The sequence below is a fragment of the Acinonyx jubatus genome, chromosome B1, assembly GCF_027475565.1.
Source record: "Acinonyx jubatus isolate Ajub_Pintada_27869175 chromosome B1, VMU_Ajub_asm_v1.0, whole genome shotgun sequence".
Classification (NCBI taxonomy): Eukaryota; Metazoa; Chordata; class Mammalia; order Carnivora; family Felidae; genus Acinonyx; species Acinonyx jubatus.
Genome location: NC_069382.1, coordinates 34339458 through 34359686, shown reverse-complemented (window position 1 = coordinate 34359686; position 20229 = coordinate 34339458). Strand labels below are relative to the sequence as shown.

At 53.3% G+C, this 20229-nt stretch overlaps 1 protein-coding gene and 1 long non-coding RNA gene across 6 annotated transcripts in view; one reads left to right on the top strand and one right to left on the bottom strand.

The window, feature by feature from the left end:
• The window catches only part of LOC106981118 (uncharacterized), an 82748-nt gene extending 67772 nt beyond the window's left edge, over positions 1 to 14976 (top strand). The window contains exons 5-7 of the long non-coding RNA XR_008295958.1: positions 5598 to 5635; positions 5805 to 5899; positions 11879 to 14976. This is a non-coding gene — a long non-coding RNA (uncharacterized LOC106981118). The remainder of the gene's footprint in view (positions 1 to 5597; positions 5636 to 5804; positions 5900 to 11878) is intronic.
• PEBP4 (phosphatidylethanolamine binding protein 4) overlaps positions 1 to 20229 on the bottom strand; it is a 214477-nt gene that overhangs the window by 12546 nt on the left and 181702 nt on the right. For all 5 annotated transcript variants that reach the window (XM_015079248.3, XM_053216434.1, XM_053216432.1 and 2 more), the window contains one exon: positions 862 to 907. In XM_015079248.3, the coding sequence (XP_014934734.2) occupies positions 862 to 907 (46 nt within the window). The remainder of the gene's footprint in view (positions 1 to 861; positions 908 to 20229) is intronic.

Genomic DNA, 20229 nt, shown 5'->3' with positions numbered 1-20229 from the left:
CTGGGTGCCAAGCTCACTGAAGTGTGGGTGTGTGCCACGCTGCCAAAGACTGGTGTCCGTGCGTCTGTGTGCATAAGGCTGTGGTTGGAACTCACTGGTTCAGTGCAACTGGGAATTTATCCTCAGGAGAGATGGCAGACTGAACCCCCCTCACCAGGGCTTTCCTGAAGAATCCCCCCTCCAAGAGTAGAGGCGAGAGATTATGAGGAGGAAGGGAAGGGATACACATGGCGAGCCACTTCTTGGTGCCAGGCCCTGACTAAGTGCTTTCCCTTGTGATATCCCCTTGGCCCTCACCACAACTTGGTAAGATGGGTGTTGTCGCCATTTTCTGGATGAGGAGACTGAGGCTCTGAGAGGTAAAGTCAGGTGGACAGTAAACGGTGGAGCTGGGATTTGAAGCCAGGCCTATCTGGCTTGCGTTGCCTCACAGAACTATGAGGCTCATTTATCTTTTTGCTCAGCCCTTTCCGGGGGGTCTACAGAGCCCCATGCAAGGAGATCACATGGGACTGGGTAGAGGGGAACACAGGAAGGCAGGCAGAGGGAAGAGAGGGACCCACCAATCTCTGCCAGTCACTCTCCTGAAGACCCTTGCCTTTCACGCTGGCCCCACCCCTTACTTGTCATGAGACATGGGACAGGTGGGTCTGTGCCTCGGTTTCATTCTCTTTAAAACAGACATACTGGTGGCAGGGGTCTCAAAGCACAGTTGTGACCATGACATTAGAGCATACAAGTAAGCTCCTGGGCCGGCACTTGCACACTGCGAAGTCTCAACATTGAGTTGCTTCATTATGGTTCTGGTGGTCATCACCGTTGCCCTGGCTGGGGCAAGGGGTGTTTGAGGGTCATACTCACCTGACAGCTCCTGGCCCTGAATCTTCCCTTTCTTCATATCAACACCCTGAAATGAGAGACAGACACAGGTGTGAGAGACTCCTGGGGCAGCGGAAGGCCATACCAGCACACTTCAGTCCAAGTAGGTTTTGCTGACTTCTTTCTCTCCCTGAGGGAGTACGATGGAGGAGTAGGAACATGTATGGCTGCTCCTGGGATGCGTTGCCAGAACCGGCTATAGGGTTTGGAATGGCGCCTCAGGGGGTCCAGGGAGAGAGGACAGACACAGGCATCGCTGAGGGTGGCCTGGGGGTGAGGGACGGACCCCCTGAACATGAGAGGACACTTCTGGAAGGGCACTCCCATCATCTGCGCCCCTAGACTGGGCATAGGACACGACTCTCTGCCTGTGGGGTCTGGTCAGATCTAAGGCAGGGGCTGGCAATCCTCACAGCCTTGCTAAGCCAGCCCATCCTCTCAGGTTCTCTTTGGGGCCTTCAGAATATTAGGCCAGTGGCTTCTGAGTAACCAGAAGGGCAGGGAGGGCAGGAGGAGGTTGGACCGCTGATTCTGAGGCAAGTTCTTGATGGGACTCAGCCCACAACCTCTGGGCAGATTCTTTGGCCTCAGTTTCCCTCTTCTTCCTTCCCCTCCCTTTTCCCCTCTGCTCCGCGTCTGTGGGATAATGAGGCGATCCCGGGGGCGGGTGCTAATTATTGTTTGTGCAGGACTGGGAGATGCTCAGATGAAAGGGACTGGAGCAGGGCCCCTGGGTCTGTGCCACAGCTCGGGGCCCCTAGGTGTGGGGTTTTATAGCCTTAATGATGGTGATTAGCATGGCTCTTCACTGGTTCTGCCAACACCTAACTGTGCCCTGGCTGTCTTTCCACCAAGCCCTCCTGAGGCAGCCTCTGCTCCTTCCCCTCACAGAGGTGCTCAGGATGAGGGTTTGGGAGCACAGAGCTAAGAGATCTCTCATTTCTCTGTGGAGACTCTTGGGGTCAGTTGGGTGACCCAGCTCCTCGTGCGGGTTACCTTCTACAAAGTCAGAGCCCCACCCCCGTCTTCTTGAATCCCCCTGATCTCTTCCCCTTTGGGCTGTAGCTTGTCCACCAACCGTTCTCACTTTGGGCCTCCTTTGCCAGAACATCCCCTCCCCCAGACTCGTCCCTGGTTGGGAGAAAGGGCAGAGGACGGCAGAAGAATGGGTCCCTCCACCTTGGGCCCCCTTCCCAACTTGGTTTTCCTCACCCTGGGCAGGTGAGATCTCTGTCCTTTGGCACCCTTCCAGCTCCCTCGTGCAGTCTTGTCTGCTCCAGAGCGTCCAGGCAGCCTTCAAATTTAGTCCCTGGGACAGCAGGGCCGTGCGTGGCCAGCTCTGCCTTGGCTGGCTTTCTGCACGGTCCCCGACTCCCCCAGTATCGGGCAGTCTTTCCCAGGGCTGGCAGGGGGCCCAGGTGTGGCCAGGGGTTGAGAAGCCAGGGGACGCCAGGGTAGAGGGAAGGGGTTGGGGAACGGAGGCCCCTCCCCTGATTCCCATCTCTCCCAGGAGAGGACGTGAGGGCCCAAGCCTTAGCACCCACTCTCCCGAAATAGCTCTCTGGCGGCTCTAGGGCGACTGAGAGATGGGGACTAAGCCCAGAGCGGCCCAGCCCAGCCTGCTCTGTGCTCCCAGCCTCCCCCTCACTCCTCTCCAAGTCAGCCCAGCCAGCGGTTTGTTTAAACAAAACAATAGCAACCTAAGCTGGCTGTTTCTTTTCAATTCCCCACAGGCTTGGGTCCCACCCAGAGTGATAAACAGGCCTCTCTCCTCTGTGTGAGTGCAGGGAGGGGTGAGGGTGGGGGCTGGGGCCTGTAAGGTCAGGGAGTTTGTGCAGAGCAGCATGGAAAGTCTGATCTGTGGCCCTGATCAGGGTGGAAAGGCTCTCCTACCCCTCCCTTTCACTCCAGGGAGTCTTTTCTCATCAACTGGGGCCAGCTTGGCACAGACACACGCACACCCGCACACCCGCCGATTCATTGAGTAAAGCCAGCAGTCCTTCCTGCCTGCCTCCCCTGGCGGAGAGCTCAGCTGAGGCTGCTGCTGGGGGAGCGCGAGCAGAGGGCACTGATGGCTTCAGAGTTTTCAGGGTCTCTCTGGAGCTTGTTATACAGACAGGCACCGGTCCTTAGAAGGAAGGGCAGGAAGGCTCTAAGGAAGCGCCAGGCTGTAGAGGCGCCCCTGCAGAGCATGTGGTCAGTGTGGCTGGTAAGTACTCAAGTTGGGTTGAGGATGGGCCAGGCTTCCTTTGGGTATAAGCCTTCCCCCATTGGTCTGTCCTGGGGGTGGGCAAAATTTCTACCATATAATCAACACGTGGTAGGAGCCTTAGGAAACCAAATTCAAAGGGTGAGAAAGTTGAGACTCCAAGGAGCTCAAACTGCTTGTCCAGAGCCACAGAGCAGTGAGTGGGAGAATCTCAGAATATTCCAGGAGGAAGGCGCCTTAGACCCTCGGACCTTTGAGACCCACTAGCTCAAGATCTTGTGTCTTTTGACCCACAGTGACATCTTATGCTTTTCCTACAACGTCATGATGACCCTATCACTTCCCCAGGAGGCACTGTTTTAGGAAGACTATTATTAAAATACACAGCTATCACGTGGAGGACTGGGGCCACAGCGGAAATGGTTAAATAGTTGCCTGCCCCGCCCTCCAACCCCATATGAAACCATGAGCTCTTCCGAAATGTCTTCATGGATTAGAGTACCACAACTAGCCTGAGATGACCTTAGAAAGCTGGAAATCCCTGGGGATGGATGAGATTCTGGGATATTTCAAGGGTGGGGGGCTGGGGTGGGCAGTGGGAATCTATGGGTCTAAGCACTTCCTAGGGAGACAGGACTGAGCCTGAGGGTGGGCAATGAACCTAGCATTTAAGGAACAGATCCCACACCTGTCAAGTCTGAGCAGACAAGAGCTTTGGAAAGAGAGTCTGCAGTGGGGAAGGGGCTTCTGAGAGCTCCCCAACACCTGGCCTCCTCACCTGGACCCCTCCTGCCTGGCCTTCCCCCTCCCCCAGGTATGCTGCTCCTCTTTAAGACGGGCCCATCCCAGACAAAACCTCCTTTCCCTTACTATAGCTAAGACAGATTGACATTTTCAAAAGGAGCTTGTCTAAATGCTAAGGTTAAAAAAAGGAAATAATTATAGAAATTACAAACAGCATAGAAATTGTTGGGTTTCTGATCCTCAAGAACACCGAAAAGCCCAAGATGGCTTTCTCAGGGTATCAGGACAGGAACACCTGAGGTGTTAGGGCAGTGTGTTTAGGAGGATGCCCAGGGCCCTTCTAAGTGTTAGAGACTAGATGACCTTAGGGAGGCAACTCTTTTCCTTATTAGCATCCTCTGGCAAGGGGAGGAGAGGTGGAGGTGGAAGATTGCTCAGTAGGACCCTTAAATGCCCGGGATATAAGAACAGTCTCCTCTTTTTCTTAGAAGTTGGTCCCCAATATGTGTGCACCTGCATGTGTGAATGTGTGCATGTGTGCATGTGTGTGCATGTAGGGTATGTGCACAACTGCTTGGTGTAGGAAGAGGCACAAATTATTCTAAATGCAGAGAAGAAGCTTGACTCTATGGACGCTCTGGAGGAATTTCTGGGCTTATAGACATTAGTTGGGAGCTGGCATATGAGATGCTTAAGAGAAGGTGAAATGTGACCAAGAGTCAGAGAGTCACAGCGTCACCTCTGGCCTCCAGAGCCTGCTTTATCACCTGCACAATAGGGCAGACATGCTGGCGGGTGGGGGGTGTTAATATCCTCTGACAACAGCTCCTAACCAATGGCTGCTAGAAAATGAGGCACAAATCCTGCAGTTCCTCACCTCTTGGGGGGAATGATGGAGCAGCATATTTCAACACTGGCTCCAGGTACCCATAGTGGAACTTGTTTGCTCATGAACCTTGACTGAGTGCCTTCCTTTTGCTCTCTTACCCTCCCCTTTGCTGGTGCTTCCTTGTGTCCCTTTGAAAATACACTACTTGCACTAGACTCCTTGTCTCAGGCTCTGCTTTGGGGGAACCCACGCTAAAATAGTAAGTCCAACAGACGTTTGTGGAAGGAGCAGAGAGATGAATGAAGGCTTTGTCTAAGGTGTCATGGGTAGCTGGCCTTGATGCCAAGACTAGAAGCCTCTACTCCTGACTCTGTCCCATATCTTCTGACGGGACCACACTGCTATTGTCTGGACCTGGATCCTTCTGCCCTTCCGGGCCAGGTCCCAGAGGTCCCGGATATATTAAGCCCTTCGAGTACCACAAACAGATGCGCCAACTAGATGAAAGTCACTTCTATCTTTTGTTTCTTGTCCATGGGGACACCAGAGAGTGACATTTCCTGAGAATCAAGGGTCCAGAGGCACCCCTTCCCCAGCCTGGAGAAGCCTTAGGTAAAGGCTTCTTGAGACTGGTGGCCAGATTCGGGTTGTGAGGTCTGGTGGGTGGGGCCCCCAGCATGGAGGCCAGCCCGGTTTCCTCATTCCCCTTCAATTACCTACAGGCAACTGTCCGCCCACCGGGGCATTTGTGGAGGCCCAGGGACTGGTGCCTGCTGACCCCTGGGGTAGAGGGTCAGCAGCACATTTCCTAGAGTCTGCGGGAGATGATTTAATCGCTTCACCCACTTCTTCCAATCTAGACAGGAAGATTCAATCACTTCTCCTGCCTGGCTGCAAACCTCAGTCAGAGTGGTAACTTTCACTTTTTGATCACAGGGTGGGTGGCGCTGTCAGAAGAGTCCTGAACTTGAAAGGTGAGTTACAGAAAGATGTTGTGGGGATAAGGGAGACTGAAGGGAGAAATGAACGAAACAGTACTTGGGGTGCGGCGGGGGAAGAAAGAAAAAAGGGAAAGTGGAAACAGAGTTCCAGGCTCTCTGACACGGGCACCAAATGAGAAAGTTCCTTTGCTGTTTTGCACAGCTGCCTGCAAGCTGCCTAGTGGCAAAGGATCCAGGAAAAGGCACAGGACTGGAAAGTGCTACCCAGCAATCTGTGTATTCTGCAATTAAGAAGGGGTAAGTAAAAGGCACTGACAGCTCCCGGGCTCTGAGGTCTCCAGGGGCTGTGGCTGCCACCTAACACCAGCCTGGAGAGGACCCAGCCCTGAAGACCGGTGCCTGCTTCAGGGGAGAGGCTGTGATCAATTAATCCTGTGGCCTGCTTTTTTGCCCTGAGGCCAGGGAAAGGAGGGCTGGCCGCTGAGGGAGGTGAAATGGAGTCTGTGGGAAGTAGTGAGAAGGAGTCACTCACCTGAGCCCTCTTGGGGGCTGAGTGCTTCTAGACTCCAGGGTGTAGGATGGCCAATTATTTTGTGTACTCAGTTTCCCTCAAGAAGTGTCAACATCAAAACCCTGATAGTCCTCTTCCTGGCACCTTCATGGGCAGTGGGGCTGAGTGGTGAACAGTCTTTAGATAATGTGCCAGTGGGTAGCCTGCAGACTTGGTATCCTGGCACTGACTCGCAACAGACCCCTGGGTTTTGACTCCTAGTTTGGCTTCAGATCTGGAGTCAGTTACCTCCTTGGGTATCCAGATGCCAAAATGGGGAGCGGTGGGGTGTGGCTGAGGGGTTATTATCTGCTTCTTGGAGTAAGTGGTTACCCAGATGAGAGAGAGGAGCCTTTCCCAGGGGTTCAGCGTTCTTCATGACACTGGGTTAAGAGGCAAGATTTCCCAAGGCCAAGGTCAAGGTTGTCTGTGGCTTAAAAAGTACAGGCTGTCCAGGCCCTTTGGTTCAGGCCCTTTGTTCCAGGCTATGTGGAAGTGCATGTGGTTTCCAAATAAGTCACAGTGTCTCGCACCTGTGTGTATGTGATATTATCTAGCATGGAGTTGGCCCTGAGGAATGATGGCTGGGGAGATGGGTAGATAAATGAGTCAATGAATGAGAAGCCCTGTGCTGGAGACAGAAATATGAATGAGACCCATTTTACGGTATTGAGGAACTCGTGGTCTAGTGAGGTAGGTAAACCAACGAAGAAATAACTCTATTATAGGCCTAAATAATTGAAGTCTGTGAGGAGTGCTGGAGGAGCACAGAGAAAGGAAGTTGTAACTGTCTGGGGGTAGTGATTAGGAAAATCCATTGAAAGGAGGCTGTACTCTCTCTGGGCCTTGAAGGACGTGTAGGGGTTTTTTAGTTTTCCAGTGGACAGATAGGGGAGGGGCAGCTTAATTTGAGGGAACTATATTAAGAATGTATAAATATGCAAACAAGACGTGAAAAGGGCAGGTGGGTCTGGAAGAAGCTCAAGATAAGGCTGGAAATGTAAACTGGGGTTAGGTTTGAATGGCAGGCAATGCTCCTGAGGATCAAAACCACCAGCAACCTACACTTTGGGTCTACAGCCCCTAGGCAAGACTTCTTCCATATGCTTAGCAATCGTGTACCCAGGAGAGTCATCAGAGTGGGCCAGTGGAGCTGTCTCTGGTCAAGAAAGTGTCTGGATGGGGCCGGGCTTTGGAGCACTACCCACGTGGCAGGTCAGAGCTGCATGGGGCTGAACTCCACCACTGTGGCCTCATTCAGAACAGGTGAGTCTGGGACTCCAAACGCAAACACCTCTCTTTTACAAATGATAGTTTTGTTTCAGATCATTAAAGTACCACATGCTCATTGTAGAAAAGTTTTAAAACACAAAAAAGAAAAAAAAATTCTAGAAAGGAAAAGAATCCCCCAGATCATTCTGTATAGAGATAACTGTTCTGAGAACACCATGGCTCCCTTCCTTGCATTGGGGTCCCAAAGCTTCTTGTCACATGGGTACCAGGTTTGAGCCTCTGGTCCTTTTGGGGCCTGCACTGGCTGGACTCCCCTCTGACCTCTTGTGGAGGAAACTCCTGAACCTCTTTCAGTCTCTGAAGCTCAGAGACTGGTTTAGACCTCAGGAGAAGGCAGATCCGCTCCTCTTTGCCCCTTGCCTACCACAGATCACCGATTCTCTGGATGCAGCTCTGGAGCAGGGTTAGAGAGGGGGAATGGGAAGGAAAATGGAATAAAGATCACGGGTTCTTATTGAACCTACTCCACTTAGAAACAGACAAGACATATTAGATAGTTTGAAAGCAATATCATGAGTCGGTAGCTAAATATAATTATTATGCATCGATGTCAGTTTAGACTGAAGATGGCCATTTCTAGATACATGGAACAAAAACCGAGGCTTTCAGAATCAACAACAGGTCTCTGGAATGCCTCCACTATCTGGAAGCGTGTAGAGAATTGGCTATTCTTTGTAAGCATATTTCCCTGATTTCTTGAAACTTATAGTTTTAGTTCCCCAACTCCTCTCATCTTAACTATTTTGGTTAGTGATCTTATTAAACACTAGTTCTTATCTTCTTAAACACACACAGAGACTACCTTATGTAATTTTAAACACCACTGTGGTTGTCACAGTGAATAACCAGTTTTGCACCCTGCTATAGCACCAGACTGCAATGCTAAAAAACAAACAAAACGAATGGGCCATTTGGCCTTCCGCCTGCTCAAACCTCCTCAGGAGCCAACAATTTAATATTTATGTGGTCGTGGTCACCACATAAAGAAAGGGGAAACACCTCTTGCCGGGTGCTTACAATGCGCAGGCACTCCGCCAGTGTCTTTACACAGGTTAGCTCCCTCTGGTCCCCATCTTCCTGGACATTTCCTGCTAAGGAGCAGTGACCCTCAGGAGACCCACCACTTGGAGGACAGAGGCCACCTGCTCTGCTGAAGGAGTTGTGCTTCGTGGTCTGATTTTTGGCAGCGGCAGGAACTAGGGGAGTGGTGCCATTCAGTTAAAAGCAGCCCCACCGCATTAGTGACTGAGTCGTTAACACAGCCATCCGAAAGGGCAACCTGGGCTTCAGTCCAATGTCATTACCAATTAGCTACATGACTGTGAGCAAGACGCTTACTTTCTCAGTGTCTCAGTTTCCGTACCTATGAAGTGGCAATGATAATGATATCTGCCCTGGTCTCCCACAGAGCTGTTGTAAAGATGAAATTAGGAAGTGGAATATTCTCAGGTCTCCCAGTGCTGACCCAGTGTAAGGGTCATCATGGTCCCCCTTCCCCGGGGCTGCCCACTAGGGGTGGGGTGGGGCGGCAGGGGGTGGGAGGGGACGGGAACCCATCCTGCCAGCTCCCTCTTGCTGTGGCAGTCCTGAGAAGTCTCCTGGCAGGGTTGGTCTCATGAGGCTGATGGCTCTGCCGTGGGCTCAGAGGTTGCTCGGCTGTGACCGTGGGCCCGTCCCGCTGGGTCTGCACTCACCCGGGGTGTGTGGAGCGCATGACACATAATGTTTATTAATATGCCTTGATGAGGGGCATTAATATCTCTTAATGACACCATCTGAGCCCGGCTTCCTTCTTTCTTTCACTTCTCGCTCCTTTCTCTTCCCCCCCCCCCCCACAGACACACACACACGCGCGCACACACACACACACACACACACACACGCAGACAGAGAAAACGAAGGACAGGAGGGAGAGCTGTCGGGAAGGAAGGGCTCCAATGGGAGTCCCCTCATGGGGCAGACGGAGGATCCTGGATGAGGGAGGCAGGAGGCTTCTGGGGCTCTGCTGTCAGGTGGAAACTTGGCCAGAAACTGCTGGGCGATGGGAGCAAGGGAAGCAAAACAGTGGCAAGACTTTTCCAAAACTGGTGGGGAGGAAGGGGAGTGGCAGGGGCTGAGACAGGAGCCCAGGAGCCTCAGGAGCTGAGGAGGGGCTGGGTTCCTTCATGGGAGCAGGGACAGAAGATGAAGTCTGAAGGTCATTCGCAGGCTGGGTCTTGGCAGGGAGGTGGGGGGGGCAGGGTGAGAGAGAAGGGAAGAACAGTGACTCACACTTGCTCACACACACACTCACGCATACATGTGTTCACACACTCATAGCCCCCCACATGCATGCTCACATATACATGTTCGCACACGACCCTCACTCACATACTTAGGTACATGTGCTCCCACATACCCTCACACACTCACATAGATACATGTTCACAGCCACACATACGCTCGCATATAAACACAACATGCTCACACACACACATTCACACACATACGGCTGTCATGCTTCCTTATGCACATGCACCCACACACATGCACCCACACTCACACATGTCCACAGTCACATACACATGCTCACACACATGCATACTCATACACATACACTCACATGCTCACACATGCAGGTTGCTGTGCAGCTCTCTGCACTTGTGCACTTATGCACATACACTCTCACACACACGCTGACATAAACACATGTTCACAGTCATGCACACACGTGCATGCTTACATGCACACTCACGCATCTCACATATACACACTCACAAATACGATATGCTCATAAAATATGTGCTCATACATACATGTACTCACACACTGACATATATACTCACATATTCACACATACAGCACACTCACAAATGCATATTCACAGTCCTACAGATGCACAGTCATGTACATGTACACATACAATATACATGTACATAGTCACACACACATACTCACAAAGTACACACACACACACACACACACACACACACACTCCCTCTCCTAGGCCACCTGGCACTGGTGGGCATGTCAGGATGTCAGGGGCTGAGTATGATGGGAAGACCAGGGTGATGGGGCGTTTGGAAGGGGCCGGTGTTGAGGCTAAAGCCTGGACTGCAGGATTCGGACAAGCGGGTGTGGGAATCTCCAGGCCCCTGGCAGGAGACCAGGACAAAGAGATGGCTGATTAGGATTGTTGTTTGTGAGTAAGAACAGAGCTGTTGTGCTGCCCTGTGAGGGCCGATGGGGTGGGGAGGTAGGAAGGAAGGGGAGCCCTAGTAGGAGAGGTGGTCAGCAGAGCGGGGAGCACCAACCCTGCCCCTCCCAGCACTCCAGCATCGAGCTGCAGGGTGGTCCACTCGCCTCTCCGTGCCGTATAGAGGCAGAACAGTTGGGAAATGGGGGTAGTTAATCCCCCAAATAAACAGGGCTTGGGAAACTGCACCCTCCGGAGGGAGCAAGCTACATCCTCAGGCCTGGCGCCTATCTATGGTGGCTGCACCCCAGGAAGGAGGACAGGAGACACTGGCGAGGGCCAATAACCTGAGACGAGGACCCCAGGTCAGACCTTTGCTTCCCAGGGGCAGCTGGACCAGAGGGGGCCCAGCAGTCCCCTAGTGCCCACCTGGCCTGGAGAGGGTACCCCAGGGCTTATGGATGATTGGGGGCACTGGTGTTTGGACCACTCCGGGGTGGCTGCGAGAGCTGGATGGGGGCTCCCCTGGGTTCTGTGGGGTGGGGACCACCTTCACAATTGCCGGGAGGCTTCTCAGAGCACCTGGTTCAGCTTCTGCACTGGCTCCTCATTCCACTAGTCCTATCTCCTCTCTTTTTGCCTGAGAGGTTTCTCACCACTCCCAACCCTGTCTCAGGAAACTGCCAGCTGCCTCTGGGCCATTCTTCCCTCTCCACGTGCCGCCTAAGAGAAGCTGGTAGTCCTAGAGAAGCAGGCAATGGGGCTGGGGGGCTGCGGGCATGGAGTGTAGAGGGGGGCGCCCAGCAGTCATGGGCCCTCTGTGGCCTCCTGGGGGAAGGCAGGTAGCAGTGGTGCGAGTCAGGCCCCTGGGCTCTGTTCTCTGCTTTCTCTTCCTCCTCTGCCCTACTTTAGGCTTCCAAACTCAGTTCTAGTGGGAAGATAAAGCATAATCCATAATTTTGGGCCTCCTCTCTCCTTCCTTGCCAGAGGGCCCAGGACTGGTAAGACCTTATGAAAAAGAAGAAAGAAGAAAGGAGTGAGGAGGGAAGGACGGAAGGAAGAAAGGAAGGAAAGAAAGAAAGAAGGGAGGGAGGGACGGACAGACTTTCTGGAAAAAAAAGCTTGGGGATCAGGATGCTGAGCAAGAAAAGATGCTGGCAAGACCTGGTGGTTCTGTGAAACCCTGTACTCATTAGAAAGTGTGACAATAAATAGAAATGCTAAGTCTCATTCAAATCACATCTTGCTCTTTCCACAGGGGCTGACAGTGAACTTGGCCTTGCTGCCCTAGCCCTTCACTACTCAGAACAGCAGCAGCATCACCCGGGAATTTGTCAGAAATGCAGAATCTCGGACGCCACCCTGGACACACGTGAATCAGAATCTTCCTTTTAACAAGAACCTGCAGTGATTCATACGTACATTAAAGTCTGAGAAGCGCTGCCTCAGAGTCCTGCTCTCAGACCTTTCTGCCCACTTTCCCTGGGGTCTCTGGACTGGTGGCAGCAATGGTGGGAACGAGCCCAGCTCTTGTCCCTGACTGGTCTCCTTCAGGCTTCGGAACCTTTGGAATCACCCTTCCCCGGCAGCACGGACTGGTCCTGAAGTGGCCCCAGCTCTCAAGTCTGACTATTTGGACTGGTCAGACTCCTGGGCGGTCAGAGGAGATGGGTGGACTGGAGGCGTTGGGGCTTGGCCAGGACTGAGAAGACACCAGGCACATCCTCTCTCCAGCACCCCCACCTGGAGTTGCAGAAACAGCCCCAGATCAGTGACTCTCAGTGTCACTTGCTGTTCTGGACATTTGAGTTTCTGGCGTTGGGCAGGGCAGTCCCTCCTGCTGGTGGAGGACCTGCGTGGGGGACCTGGGTGCAGTTTGATGGGCACTAGCAGGGGCTGTTTGACACGCCCATGGTAGCTCCTTTCTCCCTGATCATGCTCCTCACTCCTGACCCTCTTTGGGGAACGTTTATTCCCCAGGTGTTCAGGGACCTCCCGGGAAGGAAGAGGCAAGAGAGCATTGTTTTTCCTTGTAGCCTGTAGACCACAGGGGGGTTGCATGAGGCTCCCCAGGTGTGTGGGTCAGGGTCTGCTTTAGGGCCCTGGTCCTAGTAGGAGGCCTGCCACTAAGTGACTTCCTCAGGTTTCCCCCCTCTGAGATGCCCAAGTAAAGCCGTCATCCCTGGCAAGCTGCCAGTCTGCCCTCTCATTCGTTGGCCATGCCAGGGCCTGTGTGGTGGGCCTTTGCACCCCTGCCTGTCTGTGTCAGGCCAGGCTCCTTTTTCTGGGCCAAGGGAAATGTGAATGTGACCTGCTGGAGGTCTGCCAGGACTGGGGCTTGCTCTCTCATTCTGTTGTGTCACCTTTTACAGTGCCCGGCAGGCAAATGCCAATCTGGGGAGCTTGGCAATTACGATGCAAAAACAACCGAGACTGAACTCTGTAAACACCCTGGCCTCACAGTTGCTCTGCCTCTGGAATGCTTGGGGACTGACATAACCCTGGGGAAGAGAAAGGAGATCTACAGCCCTCTCTGGCAAGGCCAGCGGAGCCCGGGTCACTAGGCTGTCCCTTTAGGGGTGGTCATCTATTGGGGGGCCTCTCAGCTGAGCCCCGTGGGCTGATGGGAAGGCAGGTGGAGAGCTAGGCTTGGGGCAGTTGCCGTGCTTGGCTTCCTGCCCTATGGGGATTGTCATCAGTCTCCAAGTGTGTTGAAATGAGTCTTTGCACAAGCTTGAGGAGGGCCCAGCAGTTCCAGGTGACAGTGCCCAGGGCCATGAGGAGATGGGAGGAAAGGGGATGGGGTGACAACAGGGAAGAATCCCAAAGAGGGTCAAGGGGCCTCCACAGCTGCTGACTCCCCAAGCTTCTGGATCTGGGGCTCAGTCTGCCTATCCCTGAACCATGTGGCTGGACCTCAGAGGCCTTCCACCCCAGGAGTCTGCGATTCTAGGATGCCAGGCTGATCCCAAGGTTAGGCCACAGGGAGCCGAGACAAACTTCTCCCCAGAACTTTTTATTGTGAGCAGTCAATTGCCCTGGCATCTAAGGCTGCAGTGCACAAGCAAGGGGTCTTTAATGAACGCAAATGACAGCTGATTAATCTGCCTCCTCTCTGTGGGGTCTGGCCACGCTCCATTCAGCCTCCATGGCCTGCACCAGCAGGGTGGGCTCCAGCCTATTACCACTGCGCTTGCAGCCCTAATGGGGAAGAGGGGCAAGCCTCCCAGCCTGCAGTCCTGTCATGCATGAAGGGCTGACCCCTGCAGGAGTGGGTTTGGCCCCGCCACTCTCTCTCTGGGTGCTCCCCTACAGGAAGGGGGCAGCCTGCAAGGAAAGATGCAAGCAGGTGCTCAGTGGGATTTGTGCAAAGGGGTTACATTTGGGAGGTAAGTGGGGGCACTGTCTAGACAACGGCAGATGGTTTGTTTATGTTACTTGCCGACTGTGGCCTCAAGAAAGCAGCCGGTTTCTCAGATCCTTCGCACTGTGGGAAAAGGCAGAGGGGGAAGGATGGGGGTCACAGAGAATCCCTCTTTCTCTGCCAGGTCACCTGCCCTGGCTCCTGGCTGATATCAATGAAGTCCACATTTACTGTTGTGCTAGGTGCCAACTGCGGTGCAGGTGTGCGGGTGGTTTACAGTCTGACAGTAACACAATGAAGGGGTAGTTACAGATGTGATGCATGCTAGCAAGAGGATTTACAGAGGGCAGGGAGGGCTTCCTGGAAGAAGCAGAAAGACTCCCCACCTGATAGTGGTGCTTGGCGGGGGGAGGGGCGGGAGAACTGTGCACTGGGATGGAGAGGCCCCTATTTCCAGACTCTAGCTACTGGGCGTGGGCTCTTTCAGGGCCCGTATCACCTCCTTGAGTTGAGGGAGGAGTAGGAGAGGGAGTGAGTTAGGACTGGAATGGAGGCTACTGACCTTCTCCTGGGCAGGACCCCTGGCTGAGAAGCAGAAGCAGAGGTCCCTTCTAGGGGAGAAACCCCTCGGTTTCTACTGCAATAAAGAAGGGGCCCCAAGCTCTCTCCTGCCACAGCCTCTAATGATGGGGTTGGGGTGTAATGAACATCTGTGTACTCATAAAACAGCCTAATGACCGCCCTCATTTCACGGACCCCTTTCATCTTCACCCGTTCCCAAACCAGAAGGGACCATCCTGAGGGCTGAGACCCAGAGCCTGGTGGCAGCCACAGACCCCAGCTGTTCGGGGTGGGGGCCAGTTGGTTCCTGAGCCCCTCGGGGGCTGCCTTTTCCTCTTCCATCCCTTATCTGTTTGAAACAGCTGCGAGAATTTAGGTTGATGGCTGACCAACCTTAGGAAGTGGGCAGGGGTTGGGGAGGGAGGAAGCATGTTCGCCCTGATTCTTAAGAACGGTGGTGTCGACACGTGTAACACGTGGCGCAAGGAAAGAGCGTCTAGCACCCGCTGCCTGCACCACGCCCCCTTCTGCCCAGGTACTGATAGGAGCTCACAGAATCATCCAACACCTGACAAGAGCTAGACTTGTGCAGGGAGGGGTTCAGCCTGCTGAATCACCAGCAACACCTGTGTTTTGCTTGGGAGGTCTCCCGCTCAGGGACTAGCCAAGCCTGACCCTGTTTGGCTTCCTGGAGCTTGATGAGATCACAGCCCCGGGTGTTGTGGCTGCAGGCCAGTGTGACCTGCTATGCAGGGAGTATTTTTAAAGAGATACTTGCCCCTGTGTTCCCAGCATTAGCTCCATGAAGAGACTCAAGTTTTTCTGAGCCCCACACCTCTCCCAAATCTGATTGTAGAAATTGGTCAGGGGAACATGAGATCACTTGGGATGAAATGGGAAGTGGAAATACACAATCCAGCAGTCCACTTGCCATGGACAAGCCCCTCCGGGGGGGTGGGGGCCGGGGTGGGGAGGAGTCAAGGGATTCGGGACTGGTAGCATTAGAGGGAGGTGGGATGGGCAGTCCCCAAGGATGGAGACAGTCCACTTTGCCTTCCCCAGAGCTATGGAACTGTCTAATCGTGGTCTTCTGCTCAGAGCCTGCAGAGAAGCCACGGGCCACCATGACAGGGTCTGCCACTGGCAAGAAACTCACGAGTGAGTCAGCCTGCAGCCTCAGTGTTCCCATCCAGGCGCTGGCCCAGCCCTGCCTCCAGACCATTTGCAGATAATTGAGGTCACTGGAGGGCAGAGACTCCCAAGAATGCAGGTTCCTGTGCCCCTCGCCAATACCCTATTTTCACGTCCCCTCCCTTTGGACACAATTGCCCCTTTTCAATGTAGGGCAGAAAAAGCACTGCTCCCAGGTCACACTTAGCCTCTCAGCTGGGGGCACCAGACTAGAAAAGGAACATACAGAAGCACAAGTCTTAAGTCTTTGCTCTGGGAGAGCAGGGAGCTGGCAGCTAAGGTAAGTCACTGGGAGGTGGTGTCATGGTTGGTAAAGCAACCACCACCATCCTGGACGTGTGTCAGGCACCTTTGTGCCACTGTATCATCTAATCTTCCTTTTACAAGGAGGCAGAAAGGGCAGAGAGTATCACTCCCCCCCACCCCCCAATCTGCAGGTGGGGAACGCAAGCCCTTGAGAGGTTAAGTGACTTGTCTGAGATTACAGTCCCAATCGGCGGCATATCTGGGAATGCAACCCAGGTGTCCTGGCCCGTGCTCCAAACCTCCTGACTCATAGCCCAGTGTTCTTTTGCCTACACCTCATAACAAGGGGGCTGTGTTAAGGAAATCAGTTCTGAAGAGATGACTTGTGTCCCCTTTGCTGGAATCTTCTCGGGTGACCCTGGATGTGCTTAAATTTGGCTGTAAGAGCAGTTTAGATCTCCCCACATCTCTCCCGAATCGCATCCAGGCCTGGAGGCAGGAAACTCTTCTGACAGCGACAGGCTACTTCTCCAGCAGCCTCCTGACTTAGGGACCCCAAGGGCCATTGAGAGGGGGTGTGGGCTATAACGAGGCATTGAAAACTCCCTCTGGGGAAGTGGGACCTGGAGGGATGGGGGTGGCCAGGTGACTCAGGGAGGGCCCGAGGCTCAAGCTAGAGGCTTTTCCCATCTGAGGCTGGGGGCTCTTCTCAGGGAGAGTTGAGGTTCCTTATGAGCTTGGCTCATGTGGTTTCTCAGTGTCAGAGGCCCTCCACAGATTCTCTTTTCAGTCCAGTTCATACTTCTCTGTGTCTGTGAAGCCTTCTTCAACTGCCTTTCCCCTAGGGCTTCCTCCCTCACACTGTGCTTGGCTCTGTCGTGCTGCATGGCGTGGACTCCTCAGCCTAATCTGCAGCTGCTGGCTCTTCTGCCTCTCCCCTGGCCCTGAGCTCCTCCAGGGGATCTTGTTCTGTACATCCTCTCCTGCTCTTGTGGCAGGGGGAGGATGCGGGTAAGTCCCTGGGGCAGTGGAGGAGGAGGGACTGACACACAAGTGCCTGCCTGGTCCTTGTGCTCCACACCTATCAGTGCGCTAGATCAGCCCGATGGCCCTGCTAAGCAGGCAACTGAGGCTGGGGGAGCGCAGCCACCTGTCCTGGTCATTAGGTGGCACAATGGGAAGTAAACCCAGGCATTTCTGATTTCAGACATGATACTCTTTGCCTGGTTCAATTCCCTCTCTCAAATGTTCGCTTAGAAGAATGTGTGAGAAAGTGACAAAATGGATTATGCATCTATGGAATTGAATCAAGGTATTGTCTCCTGGTTTGAAAAACGCACCCAGCTTGTGGCATGAGAAGCATTTTTATTTCACTAGATTCTCCATCCCTTCCTTCCTCCTTCCCTTCCTTTCTCCTTCCTTCCTTCCTTCCTTCTTTCCTTCCTTCCTTCCTTCCTTCCTTCCTCCCTCCCTCCCTCCCTCCCTCCCTCCCTTCCTTCCTTCCTTCCTTCCTTCCTTCCTGGAAACATTTTTGCTGCAGTGAGCTGTAAAAGGGCCCCAGGGCATGCCCTTCCGGTGCAAGGGGTAGGGAACATTTCTCTGCCAGTCCAGTTGCCCAGGGGTGCAAACCACCCTGGGGATGGAGAGAGTCCTGGGTGCAAGGGGTGCTCCGTTTGGGGACAGGTTGGGCTCTTTAGGTCTGGAAAGCTATCAGACGCCCTATTTATGGCCCCTGGTTGTGCAGTCTGTGACTCTGTTTTCTGGCTTTTCTGGAGTAGAATGGGGAGAATATGTCAGTCGTCCAGGACTAGAACAGTTGGTCAGACCCCAGCCACAGGGACAGACACAGGATTTCCCTTTCCTTCCTGCCCCTCCTCTTTTACGCCAGCCTCCCCCTCCTCTGTTCTCTCTCCTCTCTCCAGCATCTTTCTCTTGAGTCCTCTGTTCTGCCCTCTTCTCCCTCCTCCTCTCCTTCCTTCCAATGGGACCTCAGCCCTCCACCAGGAAACAGATTTCTTCAGACCATCTGGTCCTGCAGTCTGCCTTGCCTGATCAGCACAGTCCACCCAATACAATATTCTGCAGTGATGGAAATGTTCTAGATGTGCACTGTTCTACATAGTAGCTCTAGCCACATGTGGCTCTTGAACACTTCAAATGTAGCTACTGCTGTAAAGAAACTGAATTTTTAAGCACTTTATTAAATTTAATTAATTTTAAATAGGTACATGTGGCTAGTGAACTAGACATCAGAGCTCTAAGTGATACCAAGTGCTCGACTCTGGGGAGGTCCCTGGGGGCACCCCCACCTTTGTCCAGGCCATGTCCCATCCCCTAAGTGCCTTTGTGTGGACCTAGCTTCTCTCCCATGCTCAGCTTCCTGACCAGTAAGAGGCCACGGAGGCCTGGGTTCTGGGCTTGGAGTTGGATAAACATGGATACTGGATCTGTGAGCCTCAGTAGCCTCTTCTGTAAAATAATGAGGATAATTTCTTGAGGAAGGTGCCCAAACCTCAAGGTTTCTTTCCAGCTCTGAGTTCCATGCTTCTTTTGGGCAGGAGTCTGCTATCATCAATCTGGGTGAGTCAGTATGAGCAGCAGGGCAGGTGGTGTGTGTGTGTGTACACACATACATGTGTGTGCACCTATTGCACATGCACACATGCATACATATACAGATGTGCACATGTGGCGGAGGGGGCTATGAGGGGCAGCAGTGGTACTCTGGAGACCCCGCTTATCAGTCTGACCCTGTCTGATTGAATGGCCTGTGACTAGAAAAGGGGTTAAAAGCTCTGTAATTAGGGGAAGTTTGCAGCCTGACTCCACTCCTGGCAGGCGTTTGCCTGTTCCCTGGCCCAGGTTGCTCTGATGATGCCCCAGACTTCCTCTTCTGCCATAAATGTCTCCCGGAAAGTCTTCCCACAGAGGCCCCAGGGGCTTTCTCAGGGAATGAGTGTGTGTGCACACAGCCACTGTGGAGCAGGAGCCCCAGGCCACATGCACGCTCTCCCACAGCGATGTTGGCCCTGGCATTGGAGGGGATGTCTGTCCCAGCTTGGGTGGAGAAAGGAGGAGGGGCTTCACCTGGACCCAGGCCCTGGCTTAGGCAATGCTTAGATTCTTAGTCAACTTGAATGCCTTGGACACTCACACACACACACACACACACACACACACACACACACGTGCATACACTGAGTAGGGAGGTATGTAGAAGGAAGATAAATCAGCCTTTGCTGCTTTGCCCTCCTTCCAAGCTTCTGCTACAGCAGATCTCCCCACATCTGGAAAGAAGGAAAGGATTCCTCGAGAGAGGGCTGTTCTCAGGCTCCTTGCGTGTGATGGAGGCTCCAAGCCTATGGCTGAGGTCAGAGGGACCACTGAGAGGAGACCTCTGAGGGCAGGGGAGAGAAGCCCACCAGCTAGTATATGATGGGGTGTGACCACAGTGTAAAGAGAAGAGGATGCCTTCTCTTTTGCTTCAGAAGGTATCTAAGCCTCGGGGATCTCAGGTCACAGGACCCGCCTTGTAGAGAGTTGCATCAGAGCGAAACTGCATGCTGGATGCCTTGGGGGAGAGGGCACTGAGGGCTTGTGATGTAAACCTTCCAACCTTTAGGAACTTGGGGTCAAATCCTTGGTCTCCGCCAGCTCTCCCCTCTCTGACCTTTCATTTGCACTAAATGGCACACAGAAGGAGGTGGTCGCTAGGGGTGAGTGAAGAAATGGGGGGGTTGAATCAGAGGTCACCAGACTTTAATCAGCCCTGAGTCAGAGAGACAGGTGGGAACAACATCAGGTAGTCTTGGGGTTCCCCAGAAGCAAGAGCTTCCTGGGAAAAGAGAACCCTCCCTGACTGGGCAGCTACGAAGCTCTAACTGCAGGCCAGGCCTTTCTTTGCCATCACTTACACTACAGGAGAACAGAGAGGCCACTACAAGAGAATGATTCAGAAGCAGACCTGCCTGGAGCCAGGAAACTGGATCAGATGACCCAGTGGGTCCCTTCTAACTCTGTAATTCCACACACAGGACTCACTACATCAGTGCCTCTTGGCTCTGTAGACCTTCCTTGGTCCATTGAGAGTTTGGGGTGGGGTGCTATTGTGGGGGTTGGGGATATGTCAATCTGGGGTCAGGGAACTGAGAAAGGTGTGGGTACAGAGGGCAGATACCACGGAGTCCTGCTGGAATTTCTGAATTTGCTCCAGTGTTTTTGCTTCCCGGAAATAGGAAAGAGAGTGA